The 19,181-nt window shown below is 42.8% G+C and overlaps 1 protein-coding gene across 6 annotated transcripts in view; it reads left to right on the top strand.

Moving 5' to 3' along the window:
* Window positions 1-19,181, top strand: part of lmx1bb (LIM homeobox transcription factor 1, beta b) — a 59,517-nt gene that overhangs the window by 38,318 nt on the left and 2,018 nt on the right. For all 6 annotated transcript variants that reach the window (XM_065964241.1, XM_065964240.1, XM_020633072.3 and 3 more), the window contains 5 exons: window positions 14,307-14,539; window positions 16,463-16,638; window positions 17,139-17,216; window positions 17,604-17,670; window positions 18,731-18,892. In XM_065964241.1, coding sequence (XP_065820313.1) covers window positions 14,307-14,539; window positions 16,463-16,638; window positions 17,139-17,216; window positions 17,604-17,670; window positions 18,731-18,892 — 716 coding nt within the window. The remainder of the gene's footprint in view (window positions 1-14,306; window positions 14,540-16,462; window positions 16,639-17,138; window positions 17,217-17,603; window positions 17,671-18,730; window positions 18,893-19,181) is intronic.

The following is a 19,181-nucleotide window of genomic DNA, read 5'->3' as shown; positions in this document are numbered from 1 at the left end:
GAGATAAACTGATGTGTGTATTACAGGTAATTGGATCTGTGGTGTGTTGGCTACCTAAGCATATATGGGGCTGTGTAATGTGGGCTGGTTGTTCAGCTTACAAGGGGCTACTAGAAGACTGACTATCAATGATAAAACATCCTAGCATATGCAGTAATGATGGCTGATTTGAGATTCTTTTATCCACCCACACCTACAAACATTATCAGAGCTCCAAGCGTATCAGAGCCAGCCTCAGAAATCTGGCTCTAGACGAGGCAGACTTTACATCATTTCTCCTCAGATCCCTGTTTCTCCCAAACACGTCCAGTTAGTCGGAGGATGACAAATACAACACCCTTGGCTGTCAGAATGATCAAGTTGAGAGAGTTTTTTTTTTTTTCCTCCGAGGGTGAAGCCTAGAAAAGTTGGAGCCATAATGAGAGTTGTCAAGCCTGCGAGGTGAAGTGCAGCGTATTCAGCAGGCGATGGGAGCAGCGTGAGGGTGCCTTTGGGGGGCCGGGTGGGCCGGATCTGCTCGGCCTTTAAAGAGATTACCTCGGCAGAGTAAGGAGCAGGTCTACCCAGAGGGTTCTGGAGGAGATAGGCCAAGTAGGCCATTACAAATACTGCAGAGGAGCCTCTCAAGCTTCATTAATAATCTGATGATGAATCACTTTAATTGGGCCTTTATAGCTGCTGTCTAATCCCAAGTCCCATCTTCTCAACTCTCTTCTTAATGGGCTGGTAGTTTGTTTTTATTTCACACAATAATCATTTTTCTAATTGATTAAGTTTGGTTACTTACTTCATGAAGGATGGGCTCCATAAACAGGAATTGTGGCTAATGGGACGACTCTTTAACCAAGCGTTTATTTCTTTTCAAAATGCTTAATTTGCGTCTTCGTTCAGATATGTCCAGCTGGTTCAAAGTCTGTTTTCAAACTACACACAGGGTCAGATTTCTCCCACTCTTAATTAGATGAGGGATGGTCTAATTAAATCAAATTCATTATCCTCAGCTCTAGAAATCAAGAGGCTCTATTGGAAATAAGGTTAGGCTCCCCCTCATCCATCATGCCCTAACTAACCAATTTACAGGCCAGCCGTTTGCATGAGGCATTATTACCTTGTCATAAACACTTACCTTTAAAATCCTCGAATCAAGACGTGATATGCTAAGCTTTTATCACATTAGCTTGTGCTACTGTGTCAGCCTCTTTCTGCCTAAGATAAAGTAGGCTCCCAATAATTATATTAGCCACATAAGGCGGAGACGGTGCAAACGATGGCTATTTAAAGCCGGCTGATAATTCTGTATAATTAAGACATAGTACAGTTGCTCTCCCAGACGAGGGAATCGAGGGCTTTTAAATGGTGAAACAATGAAAAACAGAACAAGCAGCTCTGTATTTAGGCTTTTTCTTAAAGCAAAAAATTGGCGCTAGAGACTGAAAAATCTCATCTATCTGAAGAATTTCTCTCAGTTGTGGCAGCATGTAATTCTAAGTAAGTATCGTTTTGCCACAATGTGTCATTCCTGCAGCTGCAAGTCACTCTGCCATTGTCTAACAGACACAAAAAGGGACCATCATGATTATTCAGATCTCAACTGATCTCTTAGAGAAGAAGGGCCATTCATCATGCAGCTTGTCTTTGATATTACTGATGCTGAAAAATGATTACAACGCTGTATTTTAATAAACTGTCGCAGCACTCTTTCACAGTTTGGATCTTTGAATATTTACATGTGATTAGTGCAGGTTTAGCATGTGAATAGTGCAGTAAAGATGTGAGAATGATGTTAGTTCAAATTTATATCGGTCCACCATCAGGACACAAGCCCCTTTAAATGTGGCGCAGTGTTGGAAACACATGAGGCCTGTCTTCTGATCTGTGTTGGAAAGTGAATTAGTAAGCGCCACACTAAAGCCGCTGATCGCAACGGGCTGAGGGCAGTGATTTGTTGGCGGTGTATATTACAGCCCACGGTCAGGGAGGGAGGGACCAGAGAAGTGTGTGTGTGAGAGGGATAGGACAGGGGGCCTTATCACTCAGTGTTTACTCCCAGTAAATTGAGTTGAAATAATAGTCTTTCTCTGAGGCCAAACAATGGAGCAGGCTGCAGGCTGAGGGCCCAGGCTGGTGCAGAGTCGGCCCGCGCCACTTCAAAATGAAAGGCTGAGGAGCCCGGGGCCATGACGGAGGGGGCACGGCGGACGAGTGGGGGGGGGGGGCTTTTATGTGGACGGCTATACCAGTCGCAGAGCAGACACCCCTCTGACAGGCACCTGGGTAGGACAACAGGGAGCAGTGAGTAGCGTGAAGCTGGTGGAGGCTGGTGGGAGGGGGGAAGGAGGGATGAGGCCTCAGGCTCTGTCATTAGGGTCGGCGGTGGAGAGGAAGATGGCTGCCCTGAGGACGGAGCAGCCACAGGTCCCAGTGGGAAGGGGACCACAACCTCTTAGTCCCCTGGGTCTGCGCTGCGACTGGTGGGATGTGTCAGTCTGTTAGCTTCCCCCCCTTGCTTCAACACGCTCTCATAACCTCTGGCTATGTGAGCTGCAGGAGTCTAACCTGCAGAGAGAGTGTGTGTGTTTTTGTGTGTGTGTGTGTTTGAGGCTGAAAGAGTGCATCCATGTAGTGCAAGGACCCTCCTCTGCCATTGTTTCAGCGTGTGTGCTTCAGCTGCACCTCAGTTCTGCCTCCTCTCCTTCATTTATCATTCTGCAGCATAAAGTGCTGCCACAGCATTATAGAAACAGCTGCTTTTTTCAAAGAATGGGCCGCCCTCCCAGCACACAAAGACACTCCTGGACCTAAAGAGAGTGTAAAATTGGAGGGTGAATACAAACCTTTTTCCTTGCTGAGAGGGGCTGAACGCGGGTGTCACTGCAGCGGGAGACATTGTCACTGATCTGAAGACAAATCAGCATCCATATCAGCCCAATCATGTGTACAATGTGTGGCAGGGGCACCAGCGAGGTCAGCCTTGTTCAAAGCTAAATATGCATAACTACAGCTGCTGCATCACACTCTCTAGAGAGTTGATATCAGGCTGTTTAACCAGGCGTTATATGCATGAATCATCCGAGTGGAGGCACCTGTATCTCTGCACTACAATACAATGTCAATTTATCGAGTCGTGAGCTCAAAGCAAAGGGAAAAACAAACCCTGTCAACTCTCTGTTTGGGGGGGGGGGGGGTCACATTGCAGTCACTAAAGGGCCACATTCAGAGCCGAAGTTGACTCGAGGTGAAGCCACAGGGCGACGTAGACACGCTGCAGGTTTGGGGAAACCAGACTGTGCCGTGCCATGATTCACCATTTCACCCTGTGCCTTCAAGGCTCCTCGTGGAGAAAAGGGAATTTTGTCAAACCTGTTACCTTCCAGCTGGAGAGCTGAGATTTTACACCCTGCCAACCACATGACAGAGAAACACTCGGTCTGTCTGTGTGTGTGTGTGTTTCTCTGTGGGAAAGACAAGAGGAAAACAGAGAGAAAGAGCAGAAAAGGGCATCAGACAACTCCACTGCCAGACCTCCTGGGGCATAATGCATGCTCGAATACTTAAAGACATGAAGAAAATAGTTTCACAGTAACATTAGCTGCTGCAACGAGGAGAGAAATTCCCTTTCAGGAGAGAAACCACACACACACACAAAAACACAAAACACAATGCAGGTTCCAGCAAGTTCAGACAATTCCTTTATTGTTCTTTTTGGTAGCGTGTGTGCAATGTTTATCAGAGAAAACAATGAAGAAATCATCAGCAGAAATGTACGGCAGATCTTTTCTGAAGCTTATACTAAGAGACGCAACATAATATTTTCCTATGCATGGCATGCATGACCATAGAAATAAAGGAAATATTTTTCAATAAATCAACAACAAAGGACTTTAAATAATACATGGAACCCCATCTTTTGACTAGTTGGTGCTTTACATATATTTATATCTAGTTCAAGTCTATTGCACATTACCTTCATCATTTTGTATATCTGTATTTGCTATTTTTTTAAATATTTTTTACTATCGCAGTTTGCACTGTGGTTCAGATAGAAAAGATTTTTAGATTGTTTTGTCTGTCCAGTACGTCTGTCAAAATGGACAACAAAGATGACTTTGACTTTGACAAGTATTATCAGAAGTAGACAGCGTAGGGAGATCATTCTATTTGTTAACTAAACTTAGCTGTCTGTTTGGGGCAGTGCTAGAAAAAGATGCTTTACTAAATGAACGTAGCGGTACTACAACTTGAATATATCCCATTAAAAGTCACAAATTGTCACTGGATTAAGAGTTTGCTTTAAGATGTATCGAATGATATTAACATTATTTATTATATGGCTAGATTACTAGTTGCATTTAATTGTACTCAGTCAAGGTTGCAGTCATTTTTGTATGCCATCAGGTAGTTTAAGAATGCCTCAAGACCACCAAACGATATATTTAAATGCGTATTTTAGTATTCATTGGATGTATAATTATCTGGCATTCAAAGGCATCATCTCCACAGTATTTGTAGCTGTAATTAAGCGCTGATTTCCCTGAGAATCTTTGTGGATTATAAGAAAAATGAACATTAATGAAAATAATCCAAAATGTTTAAGTAGCCTACAGTGTTTGAGTAAAAGCGTTCAGTGAAGTTCTAACAACGGCTATTTGTTTTGTGAACAAAGTGTTAGCAAGTCAATATTTTGTCACAATTGTTGCTCTGTGGTTTGTGAGTCTGATTGGATACAAAAATGGAAACTACATTTGTGGAAGGATTATAAAAGCATGAACTCCACTTAGCAGAAATCAGGTTTTAGTTTGGATTTAGAAGAATATATCAAGTGATTTGCTGTACAATTTATTAGATTGCTTTTAACTACTTGTCTACTGAGAGTACCTTAAAGATCTGAACAATGTCGGCTATTTTAAAACCACCATACCTTCATGTGATGTAACTGAGGGGACCGTGTGGAATGAAATGAGGGGCATTTGGCATTTTGTATAAGAGTTCTTCTTGCATAAATTCATCACTTTTATGCTTGACTCCCTCATTCAGGCGCTCTTAAATCAGACTTAATGGGAAGGAATGTATAAAGAAATAGTAATGATGATGCAAAATGACCTTTTCCTTCCCTCTCGACCCAAAGATTTCTGGGATTTGTAGGTGGTCTCAATAATGTAGCCGATGGTCTTTAGTGAAACAGCAGGTTTTTGGTTTGCTCTGCGGTGTGTGTGCGCCCCTCTGTCTGTTTGACACATTCCTACACTGCACCCCTCTGCACGGCTCCTAACTACCAGCCCGTCGCCATGGTTACAGCCATACATCCATGCCAGCCCTTCACACTCAGAGACATATTTGTTTGGCTAGTGTAGCTACGTTCTTGACAAAAAAACACAGCTTTTTAGCATAACACCTGCTAATCTCGGGATTTAGCTCTTTGAAGAGGATTGCTGATCAGAAATTCAAATATATTATTTGAATGCTAATCTGAATGTTAATCCCTGGCCTCCGGGTCTTAAAGCATCCTGTCTTTCAATAACAATGTTTATTTTTCATTTGCTTTGCCTCTTTCTTTTTCTCACGCCCCCACCACCCCCCCGCCTCTTATTCTGCTCTGTCGGCTAGTCCCTGTAGGATATTAAAGGTGGACTCGTCTTTTAAAGTACGTGGCAATTTAAAAGCGTCGATGATGTCGATGCTCCTATAGACGTGGGTTATTATCTTTCTTTTTTATGAGAATTGAAGGGCAAAATCATTGCTGTCTTCCCACATAATTAATGTGTCCTGCATGGTGACATGTAACAGATGCCATCATCTTACATTTTTGTAAGATACAAAATCAAGATCTATGATTTTCTGCCTCTTTTGCCACAGAAGCACAATGATTTCCATTAACACCCTGCACAATTGATCTTTTTTCTGCACCATCTTCATTATATTCTTGTCTATTTGCCTTGATGTTATCTGCGTGCTTATGTATCTGTGCTGCTAAATGTTAGCATCTGCAGCAGATCAGTGGGTGTTCTTTAAATGATGTCCTAGTTTGGATAAATAAATTCAAAGAAAAAAAGGAGCAGATAATGAAAGACAAACCAGACCAAAACATATACATCCTTACAAAAACTACCACTGATTATTGACTTATGTGAGTAGCTAACTTGCAGAGTGTATATCCTGATCCAGTGCTGGGTTTTTCTTTTGATATCTGCCTCTATAGAGCTGACTTTTGTCTCGGTTGAGACGCAGACACGGAGAATCAAGGGCAGCAGGATCACAAACACGTGAATCCGGATCTTGTGAACATCGTCTAATTCCTGGTTGCCTCACATTCTCTTCCCGCAAACTAATTTTGGGCTTAGACTGAATCTCTGTTAAGTAAACAGATCCTCCTCATACAAGCAGGCTCCATCACAATGACGTCCAGATCATCTGTGCCCATTAAAACCTGCGCAAACACTTTACTCCACGCCAATATACTAAAGATCGAAGGGGAAACACACAAGGGCTTTTTTCAGCCTTTTCCCAGATTGTCTTTCTTTCTCCTTCGCTACCTATTAATCCAGTATCTTTCAGCCCTGGTAAACTCCTCAAGATGGACACTGCTTGGTTCAGGGTGGAAAGGGGTCAAGCTCCGCTGGCCCCCGCACAGAGCTGTGGAATTTTTCATTAGTGCACAGCTGGGTCACAAGTGGCTCCAAAGCCGTCTTAATATTGTGTAGGCCCACAGATTAGGAGCCCGAGAAAAGAAGCCAAAGCGTGATGCTCTCCACCAGACCCTGTCTTTGCATATTTGCAGACTTGTGCTTTAGAACACCTCATATTACTGTTTGTTTTATTTCTTAGGCCCAGAAGCGCTGGGTCAATAGTAATTATAAAGCCCTCCAATCCAAATGTTGTTTTTTAACCATTCCAGCGCTGAATCTGTAAGACGATCCCATTTATTTTCATACAATAAAGAAAGCATAGTATTTTATCGAAGCACTGGACCTTCTCCTACTTTATCTACTCATAATTTAATCTTTTTTTTTTTTTTTTAACTTGCTCTTATGTTTACATTATGTGATAGCTGTAAGTATTCTCTAAAAGTGGTACAAGCAGTGCAGCCTCTCTTTTAAGCAAACATAAATAAAAGAATGAACCTTGTGTATCTGTGTGCAGTTATAGGCAGCCATAGCTCTATAACATGTGATAGCCATTACACTTATTGTAGCCATCACTCTCTCCGCTCTCCCAGCTCTCCTTCAGAAGCGGCAATCACTCGCGATGGCTTTCGAGGAGCCGGCCAAGCCCTTAATGGTGCAGCTCTGCTCCACCTCACGCAGATTAGCTTGGAAGGAAAGAACAAACCTAGCCATTGATTTATAAAAAAATATATATATATATATAAAATAAGGGCAGGTCATTTTACACCTGAATTCACCAGGAGCCGTCGAGGGATTTCTATTCAGCTCCCGGCGTCTTGCTTATAGGGAGTTGTAAACATGTCACATCTCCAGCAGAGGATGCAGTACAAACGGCTTCACTTTTTTTTTCACAGAGTATACTTGGATAATTCCCCGTCTTTTTAGTTATTTGTTTAGGATCAACTCAGCTTTGAGAACAGGTAAAAAATAAGCCAAAATACCAAAAAAGCACACGTCCCTCCAGGCCTAATTTCCTCACCAGAGTATTGTTTGTTCTAAGCTCTAAAAACTGAGCCTAAATGTGATGTTGCACTCATTTTACATACTCAGGAACACCAGCTGTCCAAACAGCATCATGTGTGCCTGCCTGCTTACTGTTGTATTTACATTTGTGTACTTAGCCTCTCCTGCCCAATACACTGTCCTTTTCACTCCATGAGCTTTGTTCTACCTGTGTGGCTGCTGGGGATTATTTCCACGCTGTTTTCCTAGTGACTCATTAGCAGATGCATGTGAGGGAGAATCATTGGGTCGTCTGATGCTGCAAGACAATTCTCGACATACCGCCGTTGCCTTTGAAGCTTTGCATGAACACGTAGCTCTGTCATATATATTTTTTTCATGTGTTTTGGCACTATCAAGACTTGTAAAAAATGATGATGTATATGCACGTAATTTGCATGTTTTTGCAGACAGTTAGGGCTACACATGCAACCCCATCCTCTCCAAACTGTATTTCAAGTGTTGAGTAATCTGTGAAACACATAGCCCCTGGAATGAGATCATTTGAATAACGACTTAAGGGTTAGGATTTCTTTGTGCAGCTGTGCTGTATGGCGTTATGCAGAGCAGAGATCTGCCTCGGATGTCTGTCTGGCCGGGGACTCGTCTTAGGAGCCACACATTCCTGCACATAGGAGCTCATGCTGCCATAGAAATAAAGTGGCCATATTTATTTTCACAATAGCGGACGTGTGGGATAGACGATCCTGGAAGCACTTTGCTCTAGACTAACTGTGAGCGCTGTCTTTTTACAGATCTTCTATAGTTCTGTGCAGCAGCTTTTACTAACTGTGCTCCCTCGGAGATGTATGGCAGGTGCATATGCATACACTAACACAACCAACACGTCTCTCCGCGATTATCTTTGCTATGCCAAGTGCAATCAGCTCGTCTCATCCCTCCCCAGTGAGCTCGCAGGCAGCCGCTGCTGCACTTCAGAGCCGGGAACAAGCAGAACCCTGTGGCCAGAGCCTTGTGATGAAGAAGGCACCTTTGGGCCATTAGTGGTGTACACATCTCCCGTTAATGTGTTTTACTTTTACCTGCTGGGAGTTTAATTAAAAAACAAAGAGCCTCAATTTAAAGGCCATTATTATGCTAATGTAGTAAGCACGGGATGGTGATTAAGCAGCTTTTAGAGCTGACTGGAGCTGGCCTTTGGGAGCAGAAGGATGGCACTTTTTATTTGGCTTCATTACTCTCCATGAATCTATGCTCCAAAGAGAAACGCTGATACTATGAAACAAGGTCAGCTACTCAGATCTTTTATGGAGGCAGTGTTATGGGTCCCACTTCTTCTTAGTGTACTACTGATGCAGGCTCTAACTTTGTTTTAACCTCATTTTCATAAAGAAAGAATGAAGCAGGAAATGCTTTAGCTGCTTTTATTTACACACACCCATAGTGGTAAAAAAAAAAAAACTTTCTTTTATCATCTGTCCCTCTGCAAGCAATCAAATCATTGTTAGCTCAAATCAGGGTGCTATTTTTAAACCAACACCGAGTGCATGTTGCATCTAAAGGACTACAGGTCTATACATAACAAAGTGATTTTCACAAGGTTGAGAGACAAAGTTGAAAAGGTTTGCCGTCAACATCTGGGCATCAAATGTTTTCCTCTTTAGCTAAAGCTCTTGATACTGTTGCAAAGAACCAATTTTCACAAACTGAGGCGTGTCTGAGAAGAGGCTGTTTAAAGGTTCAGAGAACTCTGCTGCCTCTATAAGACAGATATGTTTGTTGTCTTTCCAAACAAAACAAGATAAGACCTGAAAATTAATCCACAAATGTCTTTGACGTGTAAACTTTTAAAACAGCCATTGGACAATTTCTGAAATGTGTTTTCTTGCCAATAATCAGATTAGAAGTGAGTGAGGAAGCATACCACTTATACCTGTGACGCTGATGTAACGCCATCACCACTAGCTAGCTTGGCCTAGCATAAAGAAACTGTAAACAGCTAGCTAAGCTCTAAAACAACGAGCTTATTAGTCATGAACATGTTTCATCATATTTGTGATGCTGATGATAAAGAGATACATTTGATCACCCAAGGGCAGAGCCAGGCTAGCTTTTTACCCACCAGTCTTAATGCTAAGGGATAAGAGAGTGGAACCCAACTTCTAGCAAGAAACCAAAACATTGTGAAACCAAATGTGATTCATTGCTGGCAAGAAGAAAAAAAAAAACCTTTCCCATGATCTTGAACATTTGCTGTAAAGTTTGTATGGCCCTTTCCCTATGACATGTCTTTATGCTAATTTAAGCTAACTTCATGCTCTTTGATTTATGATTAAAAAAAAACATGAGAATAGTTTGCCTAGCAACTGTGCTATCTAAATGCATGAACAAAAAGATGTATTTCTTAAAATTCAAAAAGTCCTTAAATACTGTTTTGCCCTAGAATTAGATTTTTTTGTTTGTGTAGCTCGGCTAACCAGCTAGCTATTAATTCAGCGAAATAATCCACTTTAAAGGCACGGAAAAAGTTAAATACATTTGTCAGCTGTGCTATAGCCGTCAAGAAATGTCATATTCAACATGCAGCCTGGCAGCTTAATCAGATAATATCAGGCGAGCACGTTTGACCGGCTGCTCCACACGCCCTTCGTCCTGCCTGGAGGCCCTGGTCTGACCCGCCTCCCAGGCCTCTTCTCTCACCTCGGCAATGATTGGCGTGGCCACAGGTTTCCTGCTCCAACACAAGAGCCCATCTTCAAAGTAATAGCTTACAGCTGCTGCCTTGCTAATCCTCATCCCCTCTGTCTTTGAAGGGATGCGGTGACATAATAGCCCTGCCTATTCTTCACTAAATTGTTATGGTGTTTCTGCGAGTGTTGTTCAATAGCAAAAGGGGAGTAGGTGAGACTGTTGCACGTGTTGCTAAATGTAGCATGATTATCAAGCGCCATAAGCAGCTCCATACTCCTTTACCCCTCCTCCCCTAGCTTTTTTTTTTTTTTATATTCTTTTGGGTTTCTTTTATCCCTCCCAGTCCTCCTGATGCTTATCACTGCGGCAGAAGCATTAAATGTAATGTCTGTAGAAGGGAAATCATTGGCAACATGTGGTGAGAGCTTAAGATGTTGTCACACTTTAAGTTGCCTGTAATCTGTTCAAAGGGAGAGTGCATAGTTCTCCAAAGTGCCGGGAAAAGGGGGGAAGAAGAAGAGCAGCAGTGAGGCTGTGGTCTCTGAGCTGCACTTTGCTCTGCTGAAGTGTTCGTCAGACAAAATAACTGTCGCTCCCTGTTGATTTTTGTCTTTCTCATAATGCTCTTTTTTTTTCTTCTCAGTCTGGGCTTGTTCTTTTTTTTTTGTTGTTGTTGTTGTGTTTTTAAAAAACACACCCTGTAGCATTAAAAGCCTCAGCAGTGTGATAATCTGTCACTGAGAGGAGGAGAAAACCATAGATAACGTAAGAAAGAACAGACAAGGGATTACAGGTACGTGGACACAGGATTAAAAAGAGGGACGTAATGATTCCTCTGGGACGGAGCTTTGTGCTGAGACAGGCTCTTTTTTTTTCTTTTTTTTTTCATTTATGAGTCCAGTTCTAGGGAGGCCTGGGTAAATATTGACAGTTCTCTGTGCTTGAGATGTGGCCATTGATCCACACAGGAGGGTCTCATCGCTTGATCTGTGCGCTCAGGTGAGGGAGGAGGGGAGACGCGAGAGCGGGGACATGCTGGTGGTCTTCTTTGTGGTGTGTTTTAAACACAGGCTAGCTTAAAGCCTGGCTCTGCAACACTGGGAGTCATGTTACGCAGGCAAGCCGAACGTCCAGAAAGTGGATTTCAGTCGGGTCAGTGGGATCAAGTAGAGTCAGAACGTGGTAAATAGTCACCTAAATCACTTTAAGGCTGATTCCACTCACATCTACAGCTCTTTTATATCCCAGAAGAGCCTCGCAAAGAGCTGTGAAATCTCAGTTTTTTCTGCTAACACTATCATCATCCCCTGTTGATGTGTTTTTCTCGATATAAAATCATAATTTACATCTCCTCCTTTGCCTCCCGTTTGCTTGCTGGCCCTCTGGCCTGCTCCTCAAACCACTAATCAGGTAATGTTGGGGAGGTTGAATGGCGTGCCTCCCCCTGGTCAACCTTCACTGCTCACACAGTGGTGTTGTTTTAAAGAGCATTCTTTAGCAGCTGAACTTGGAAAGGTATTAAAGTGGGATTAGGCTCCTCCACAATCCACTGCTTGTGTCATTCAGGGAGTTTGTGTTCTCCTCTCCCCGCTGCCACCTCCCCACTCCTCCTCTGTTTGATTGTGGCTAGCCGCAGGAGTGGGACCGACTGTGCCTTTCAAAGGAGAGGGGTAGGGTTAAATCCCTAGTCCACTGCTCCCTGCTAATTCTCCTTGTTCCTTAGAGAAGGATTTACTTCTGCTGCCAGCTTCTCAAAGGCCTTCTCTGCCCATCCGAAAAGTCGCCGTTGCCTTCCTGTGGAGGTGTGGTTGCCATAGAAGGGGCGTCATGCATGGCTATTCCATCTGAACCCCGCTGAGAATGGGGACCGGGGACTGAAAACAGGCAGAAAGTCCGGATTAGACCCGAGGACAAAGCAGGACAGGAAGATTCCAGAAGGGACGAATAGGAATTACAGCAGCAAAAATAATGCAAAGTGACAGAGAGGGGAAATAGAAAAATAATGGCTTACAAGATTAGACTCGGCGAGGAGAAAGAAGAAAGGAAAGAGGGCTGAATGAGAATGTTTTCATCTAGATGAGAAGATTTGAGAGAGCGGTCGAAGGTGAATGCAGAGTCCTGGACGTATCAAAACCGCGCTAACAAGTCATTTCCGCGACTTTTTCGCCCTCATTCTTAGCTTAAGCCGGCAATCATTAGCTTCACATTAGAGTTAGAGCTGGGAACTCGTCTTGACAGATTCATCACCTCCTTTCCCTGATCACAGCATGTTAACACGCTAATCTCTCTTAACCAGGAAAAAAGAAATCCCTGAATATTCAGTTTATCTCTATAGGTGTGTGTTGTTTTTTTTTTTCTTTTTTTCATCAATTGCATTTGCTTTTTCGTTTTTCAGCATACAAACTTGGAGGTTTGTTTAGCAGATAGATCCAGGTTGGCAGGTCACTAAAACTAGATCCTTGCTTGTTTGAGAAACATGCCAAAATGTCTTATTCAAGGGATTATCCTTGAGGTTTTTCCATAGTTGAATAATAATCTTCTTAACTTGTTGTAATAAATGAAAGATTAAAGGATTGTATGAACCCTGGGAGTGCCAGTTTTCAGATATCTCTGTTGTTTTGCTGCTGCAAAGAAAAAAAAGGTCTCAAAAGCTGCATTTTTGTATCAGAATGAGGTGCCGATGGATCAAACAGTACAACAAAAAAAAAAAAGAGATGTCATGTAATTAAGATAACATAAAGAGTAGCTCTGTTGATGTGTATCTGATGAGCATAATAATTTAAAAGGCTGCATTGAAAACACACCACCTTGTTTCCAGCATGCATGCAGCTGCTCATACAAGTGTGAACACACATGCGCACACTCGTACACACACAGAGTATCAGCACTCAATCAGCACCTATAACAACATTAGCATAACAAAACCTTCCTTTGGTTTCCCTGCACTCATATTTACACATTATATTCATCACTATCGCTCATCCCTGTCCCGAAACCAGCAGATGATGTCAATCGCTCCTCTCTCTCTGCCTCTCTGCCTTGCACAATGAAATAGATGTTCACCACAAATAGATAGGCGGTTGCCAGCTGTCTTCCAGACCAGGGCAAACAAAGAGGCCGCTAATAAATCCAGCTTTACGGCTGGACAAGATCAACCACACTCCCTGCCTTCTTGCTCCATTTAATGTGGCTTCTTGTGAACAACAGAGAGACGAATTAAATGCCTCTCAGTCACCAATAAAACAATGCTAGCATCCTTGTGAAAGCATATAAAAGAAGATGGAGGTGTTGTCGAGGATATGGAGATAGAGGCAGTGTGGAGCCATGATATTAGACAGTAAGATGACATATGAACAGACCAGAGGGCGGCTCAGTAGTCAGCAATGAATCACGGTCCCTGATAAGGTATCTGATGCATATAGAGGGTCCACGTTATGAAAGAAAAATGTCAGCGAAGGCTTGATAAGGATCAGGAGGATTTTCACTGCACTAGAACATGATCCAGCTTCTTTTTAGATGAGGGTGAGGGGGTTAGGGTGCCCATGTCTGGGCTCACTAGAAATGACGAGAGGCGGGTGGACCTACCCCTCAAAGTTTTAACAGAAGAGCTGCAGCCAATAGAGTCACCTCCTTGGCTGCCCACAGGACCAGCCGGGCCAACTTGACTCTTCATCAAAAAAACTTGATGGGCAAATGGTCTTTTGTCATACCAGACAAAATGACGACATAACAGCATATACCCCTGAATGTGTTGAACTGAACAAGGGTGCAGAAGGGTCTAAGGGACATGGATGTGCTCTATGAATTCAAATCTGTTCAAAACTTGCACATTTTTGCTGTACATTTAGTTTAATTGTGCAAAATTCAATATTCATTCAAATGAGAAACATTTTAAATAATCATATAAACAATGAACGACATAGTTCTTTTTTCGTTTCGTTTTTATTTCATCAGCACGCCCACAATCATTTTTTCCTTCTTCTTCTGCAGGTTGTTTGCGACCAAGTGCAGCGGCTGCATGGAGAAGATCGCCCCCACGGAGTTTGTGATGCGAGCTCTGGAGTGCGTCTACCACCTCAACTGCTTCTGCTGCTGCGTGTGCGACCGGCAGCTGAGGAAGGGCGACGAGTTTGTCCTGAAGGAGGGTCAGCTGCTCTGCAAGATCGACTACGAGAGGGAGAAAGACTTACTCAGCTCAGTCAGCCCGGATGACTCAGACTCAGGTGAGCCCCTCTGCACCCTCTCACACAGGAGCGAGAACGACACCGGGGTGCGATCATCACATGGCACCCTGGTGTTGTATTCTGTGTGCTCCGCTCCATCCCTGCGGTAGCCAATGAAGACATCCAACATGATGAACTGGTTTAAGGGCAATATTAGTAGCTTTAACAGAAAGAAACATTTTTTATTTTTCCTCTAACTTGTTGCCAGGTTTCTGCTTGGATATCAGAGATTCTGTCTCGCATGAAACCCACATAGTAAAAACTTCTAAGAAGGCTCCATCTGCTGCTTTACAATGGCTAATTTCCTAGCATTCTAATTCAAGCGTTGAGCGTAGGTTTCTGATACAGTAGGAAGGGGGAAAAGGACGAAGCCAAGCCCCCCCTGTATTAATGGCCCTCCATGCGTGGGCAGGGTCTGGTGCTGGAAAGAATTAAATCACTGTATCATGATGAGTGACAGAGGGATTTGGGGCCTTTCTGCAGAAAGCCTGCTCCTCCGCTCTTATCAGCTCGAGTGTTGCTCGCCTGTAGCCTCCACACACAACGAGGCATCTCGCCAAGCCTCACTGTTCACCACCATCTGGCTCACATTTAGACATGCACAAAAGCGAGGGAATTTGTCAAATACATCTGTGCCTGTGTCAACTTTTGTCAACTTGTGGGAATATTTGCTCTGCGTCTTCCTCGTTCGGTTTGTGTCCCGGCGTATCGCACAGGCATGTCTTTTGTGCGATGCCTCCGGATCTCGAGACATAGAGAAAATGTCGACATGAGGAGAGGTTAACCTCGGCATGTGGGAGAGTGTAGGTTTTTTTTTTTTAACTTATCAGATAACAATGAGAAATCATATGTGTCTCTTCTTACAGAAACTAGACCCCAAAATCATTAGGAGTCATTACCAACACTGCTGGTTTAGATTTGGAAACACTTGTTTTCAGCAAAACAAAGAGACGGATGTTTCTCTTATTCATTCATTCGTGTCATTCTTGTTTGGCCTTTATGGGAAGTGAAATTAATTTGAAATTCAGCCCCAAAAATGGTTTAAAGTGTTTAAAAACTCAGACCCTAAATTCTTAATTATCTATTTTTTTACTCTTTCCCAATATGGTATGTATCAACTTTCAAGTTGCACAACATTCTTCACACTCTTTTTTAGTACATACAAAATTCGGATCATAACATCAAATGTAAGAATAACTCATGAAGTTCCTCTTAAATTTAACATAGTGCTCTTTTATTCTTTAAAGTTTTTAAATACGTTATTTGAAAAGAAATAGCTGCAAACAGCAAACTGGCTTTAAGGTGTTAAGATAAACTAACAAGGCTTTCCTTAATGAAGAACTCAATCCAAGCTCCTGTTACATTATTATTGCATTTTGTAAGATAAAAGCATAAAAAATACAGATTTGACTCCCTAGGACTGCAATATCCTGCCGCTGACAGTAGAAATTTAGCAATCCGTATGAAGGATGTCATTATTTTAGGGGGAAATGGAGCAAAAACATAAGTTGGACTTCCTTGCTGTGTCATGTGAGATGCATTTCCCATATGTTCTCTTGTTGCCTTTTTCATGTTGCACTCGATGTAGTATTCTTATCAGAGATTGATTTAGTGTAAATCAGACAAAGCTGAGCGCCATAAATTTCACGTGACGCAGTGTCCAGTTCAATGACAAATGTGCATATTTCACTGTTCTCTCCAAGAGCAAGAGCGGCAGCCTCCTGAAAGTCTAATCGTACATGTGGCCTTTTCCTTTTGTAATAAATTGATAACAAAGTATCAGAAACACATGTGTCTCCTTTGATTATGTACTTGTGCTGTGTGAATCTTCCAGAATTGGGAAGAACCAGAATATATTTATCATCAGACTGTCAGGGTGTAGTCGGTTCAAGCTTGTACTGAAAATGATGTCTCTTTCTGCAGAGAAAAGTGATGATGAGGAGTTGGATATCAAGCCAGAGAAAGGCATCGCAGGCCAGGGGAAGGGGGATGATGGGAAGGATCCCAGGAGGCCCAAAAGACCACGAACCATACTGACCACTCAGCAGAGACGGGCCTTCAAGGCCTCCTTTGAGGTGTCCTCAAAACCCTGCAGAAAGGTAAGGAAAACTTTCAGTAATCTGCAACAACATCTTTTTTTTTTTTTTGTATTTGAAGTAGTGGATATTTAGATGCAGACCACAGGCCCTACAGTAGTTTCAGAAATAAAATTCTCAAATTAAAAAAATCTCCCCCACCTCAGAGCTCAGCTTTGAAGTGGCGAGCAGCTTTCTGTTCTGTGTTAACTGAGGCAGGCTGCTCTAACGCAGTCCGCCTGCACAAAATATCATACTGAGAAAGAAGAACTGCCTCCTCAGCCTCGGCCCTGATGCAGGCGCTTGCACCCAGGGCCAAGGCTTTGAAGAGTCAATAACCAAGGGGTCTAATAACGACTGCTGTATTCATTCAAAACTCGGAAGAAATCAAAGCAAATCAAAGAGGTGCTGTGCCTGTTGGGAAATGTGGCAGATATGTTAAGGAGGCAAAGTATTACAGTGTTCTGTGAAGTATTTTTGATTTCATGTGGAATGCTACAAACCTTTTGACTCTGTGGTTTTAGGTGCGGGAGACACTGGCCGCAGAGACGGGACTCAGTGTTCGGGTGGTGCAGGTGTGGTTTCAGAACCAGAGAGCTAAGGTGAGAGCAGCAATCACAGAGGATGAGTCAGATTTGGTGTCTACATACAACAGCCTTGTTTCATCTCAGAGTCCTTGCTAATAAATCAGCACAACTATGTGTGTTAAACTTATCACTGCATTCCTTTCACAAATGTCCAAAAAAAAAAAAAAAAAAAAGAGCGCACAAGGAGTTGCAAATCTAGCTCACTCTTGCATTAAATGTCTACGCCCTCCTCTTTTCTGATGATTATCTCCTGAAAAGCTTTGATACTCGACAATGAAGTGCACTCACATACTGATTCTGTGCGGTTCACTTGAGGGTGAACAGCAAGGAGCATCCTTTTTAAATTAAAGAGCGCATGTTAGTTTTGGGGGCTCCTCACAACTTTGACTCCTCTCGTTTCAGATGAAGAAGTTGGCAAGAAGACAGCAGCAACAACAAGAACAACAGAATTCTCAGAGACTGGGCCAAGGTATGAAACTCCACTTACCCTGCACACACACAGGAGATCACTGGCTCAAAGCTCTTTGTCTGGGAAATTTCTCAGTTGCTATATAAAAACTTTTTTCTTTTTCCTTTTTGGTGTGGGGGGGCATTTGAAAGATACGTTTCCCTTTGTTACTGTTACTTCACTGTTTGGACGTGCAGAGACTGAAACATTTTTCACATTTACCTGAAATCTCTGTTAAGTTGTGTTTTTAAAAAGCATGATTTTGTGACATCAGAAATATAACGTGATCACTGTTAAGTAGGTGGGAAATGACAAGTGTGACGTGGAAACATATAGTATTCATAGATTCATAGGTATTTTAAAAAAGGGAGGAAGAGTAGATGCAATTATATTACTGCAGAGGAAAATATTTGTATCAGAGATTGCTATATGATCTGAAACATAGAGTATATAAAGATAGTTTAAGCTTTATATGAGCAGCAATATAATAGAAAAGTATCATATAGGTATGTATCATATAGTGTGAGCGTCTTCTCGCTGTTGTTACATTATTGTCTGATGTGTTGTGAGAAAAGACTTCACAACTTCATTGTCACACTGAAAAAATAATTCTGTGTCAGAAGACAGAAAAATTGTTTGGTCGCCAAAGACGTCATTTTGCAAAGCCACTGCAAAGGACAGTGTGGGAGGTGGGGGGGGGGGGGGGCAGTGATAAAGCCACAAGAGTTTTTTTCTTTTGCAAGTCGATCAGCCAAGAGCTGTGTTGTTGGGGAATTGTGGGAGAAGCCCCATGGGGGAACAACTGTAGGTTTCCATGGGAACACTAACAGACACAGGCAAATAAAGCAGGCTTTTGGAAGTGGAAGTCTGATATAGTTCAGCTTGAGGAGATGTCAAATGACCAGGTATGAATGGGAAACTACTAGGGAGAAGCATGGTACTACTGTTTTACGCCTTCATCCTCCTGGTTCCCCTCGGCCATTTATAGTGCGTGGGTTCATTTACATCCTGCAAACTCATCCCAGGTGGTTTACTATATGTTTGCATTTCCTGTAATAGTTTTGCTCTCATTGCCTTGCAGAGGTGATGTCCAATAGGATGGAGGGAATGATGAACTCCTTCACACCGCTGGCTCCGCCACAGCAGCAGCTGGTCGCCATGGATCAGAACGGCTACAGCACGGACCCATTCCAACAGGGGCTCACCCCCCCACAGATGCCCGGGGACCACATGAACCCATATGGTGAGCATCCACAAACTACTGGAAGAAAAAAAAAAAAAAATACACCCACCCACTCATGCTTTTAAAAACACACACATGCCTGTCCCTTGATCAACCTCATAGCTCCCCAGCGTGGGACATGTGTTTTAGCCGCAGCCCCCCTGATTTAAAGCCGCTCACAGAGAGGTACGATCAGCTTCTCCTCCCACATGAGATAACACCCAACCGAGTGGGTTTTCAAGTTCATTTTAAAATCTGTTTAATATGGTTTTAACTCCCCGCCCCCTCTTCTTAAAACATACCCCGTTAC

This window comes from Labrus bergylta, chromosome 2 (assembly GCF_963930695.1).
Source record: "Labrus bergylta chromosome 2, fLabBer1.1, whole genome shotgun sequence".
NCBI lineage: Eukaryota > Metazoa > Chordata > Actinopteri > Labriformes > Labridae > Labrus > Labrus bergylta.
Note: the sequence above shows the minus strand (reverse complement) of the source record. Positions and strands in the feature narration are given on the sequence as shown.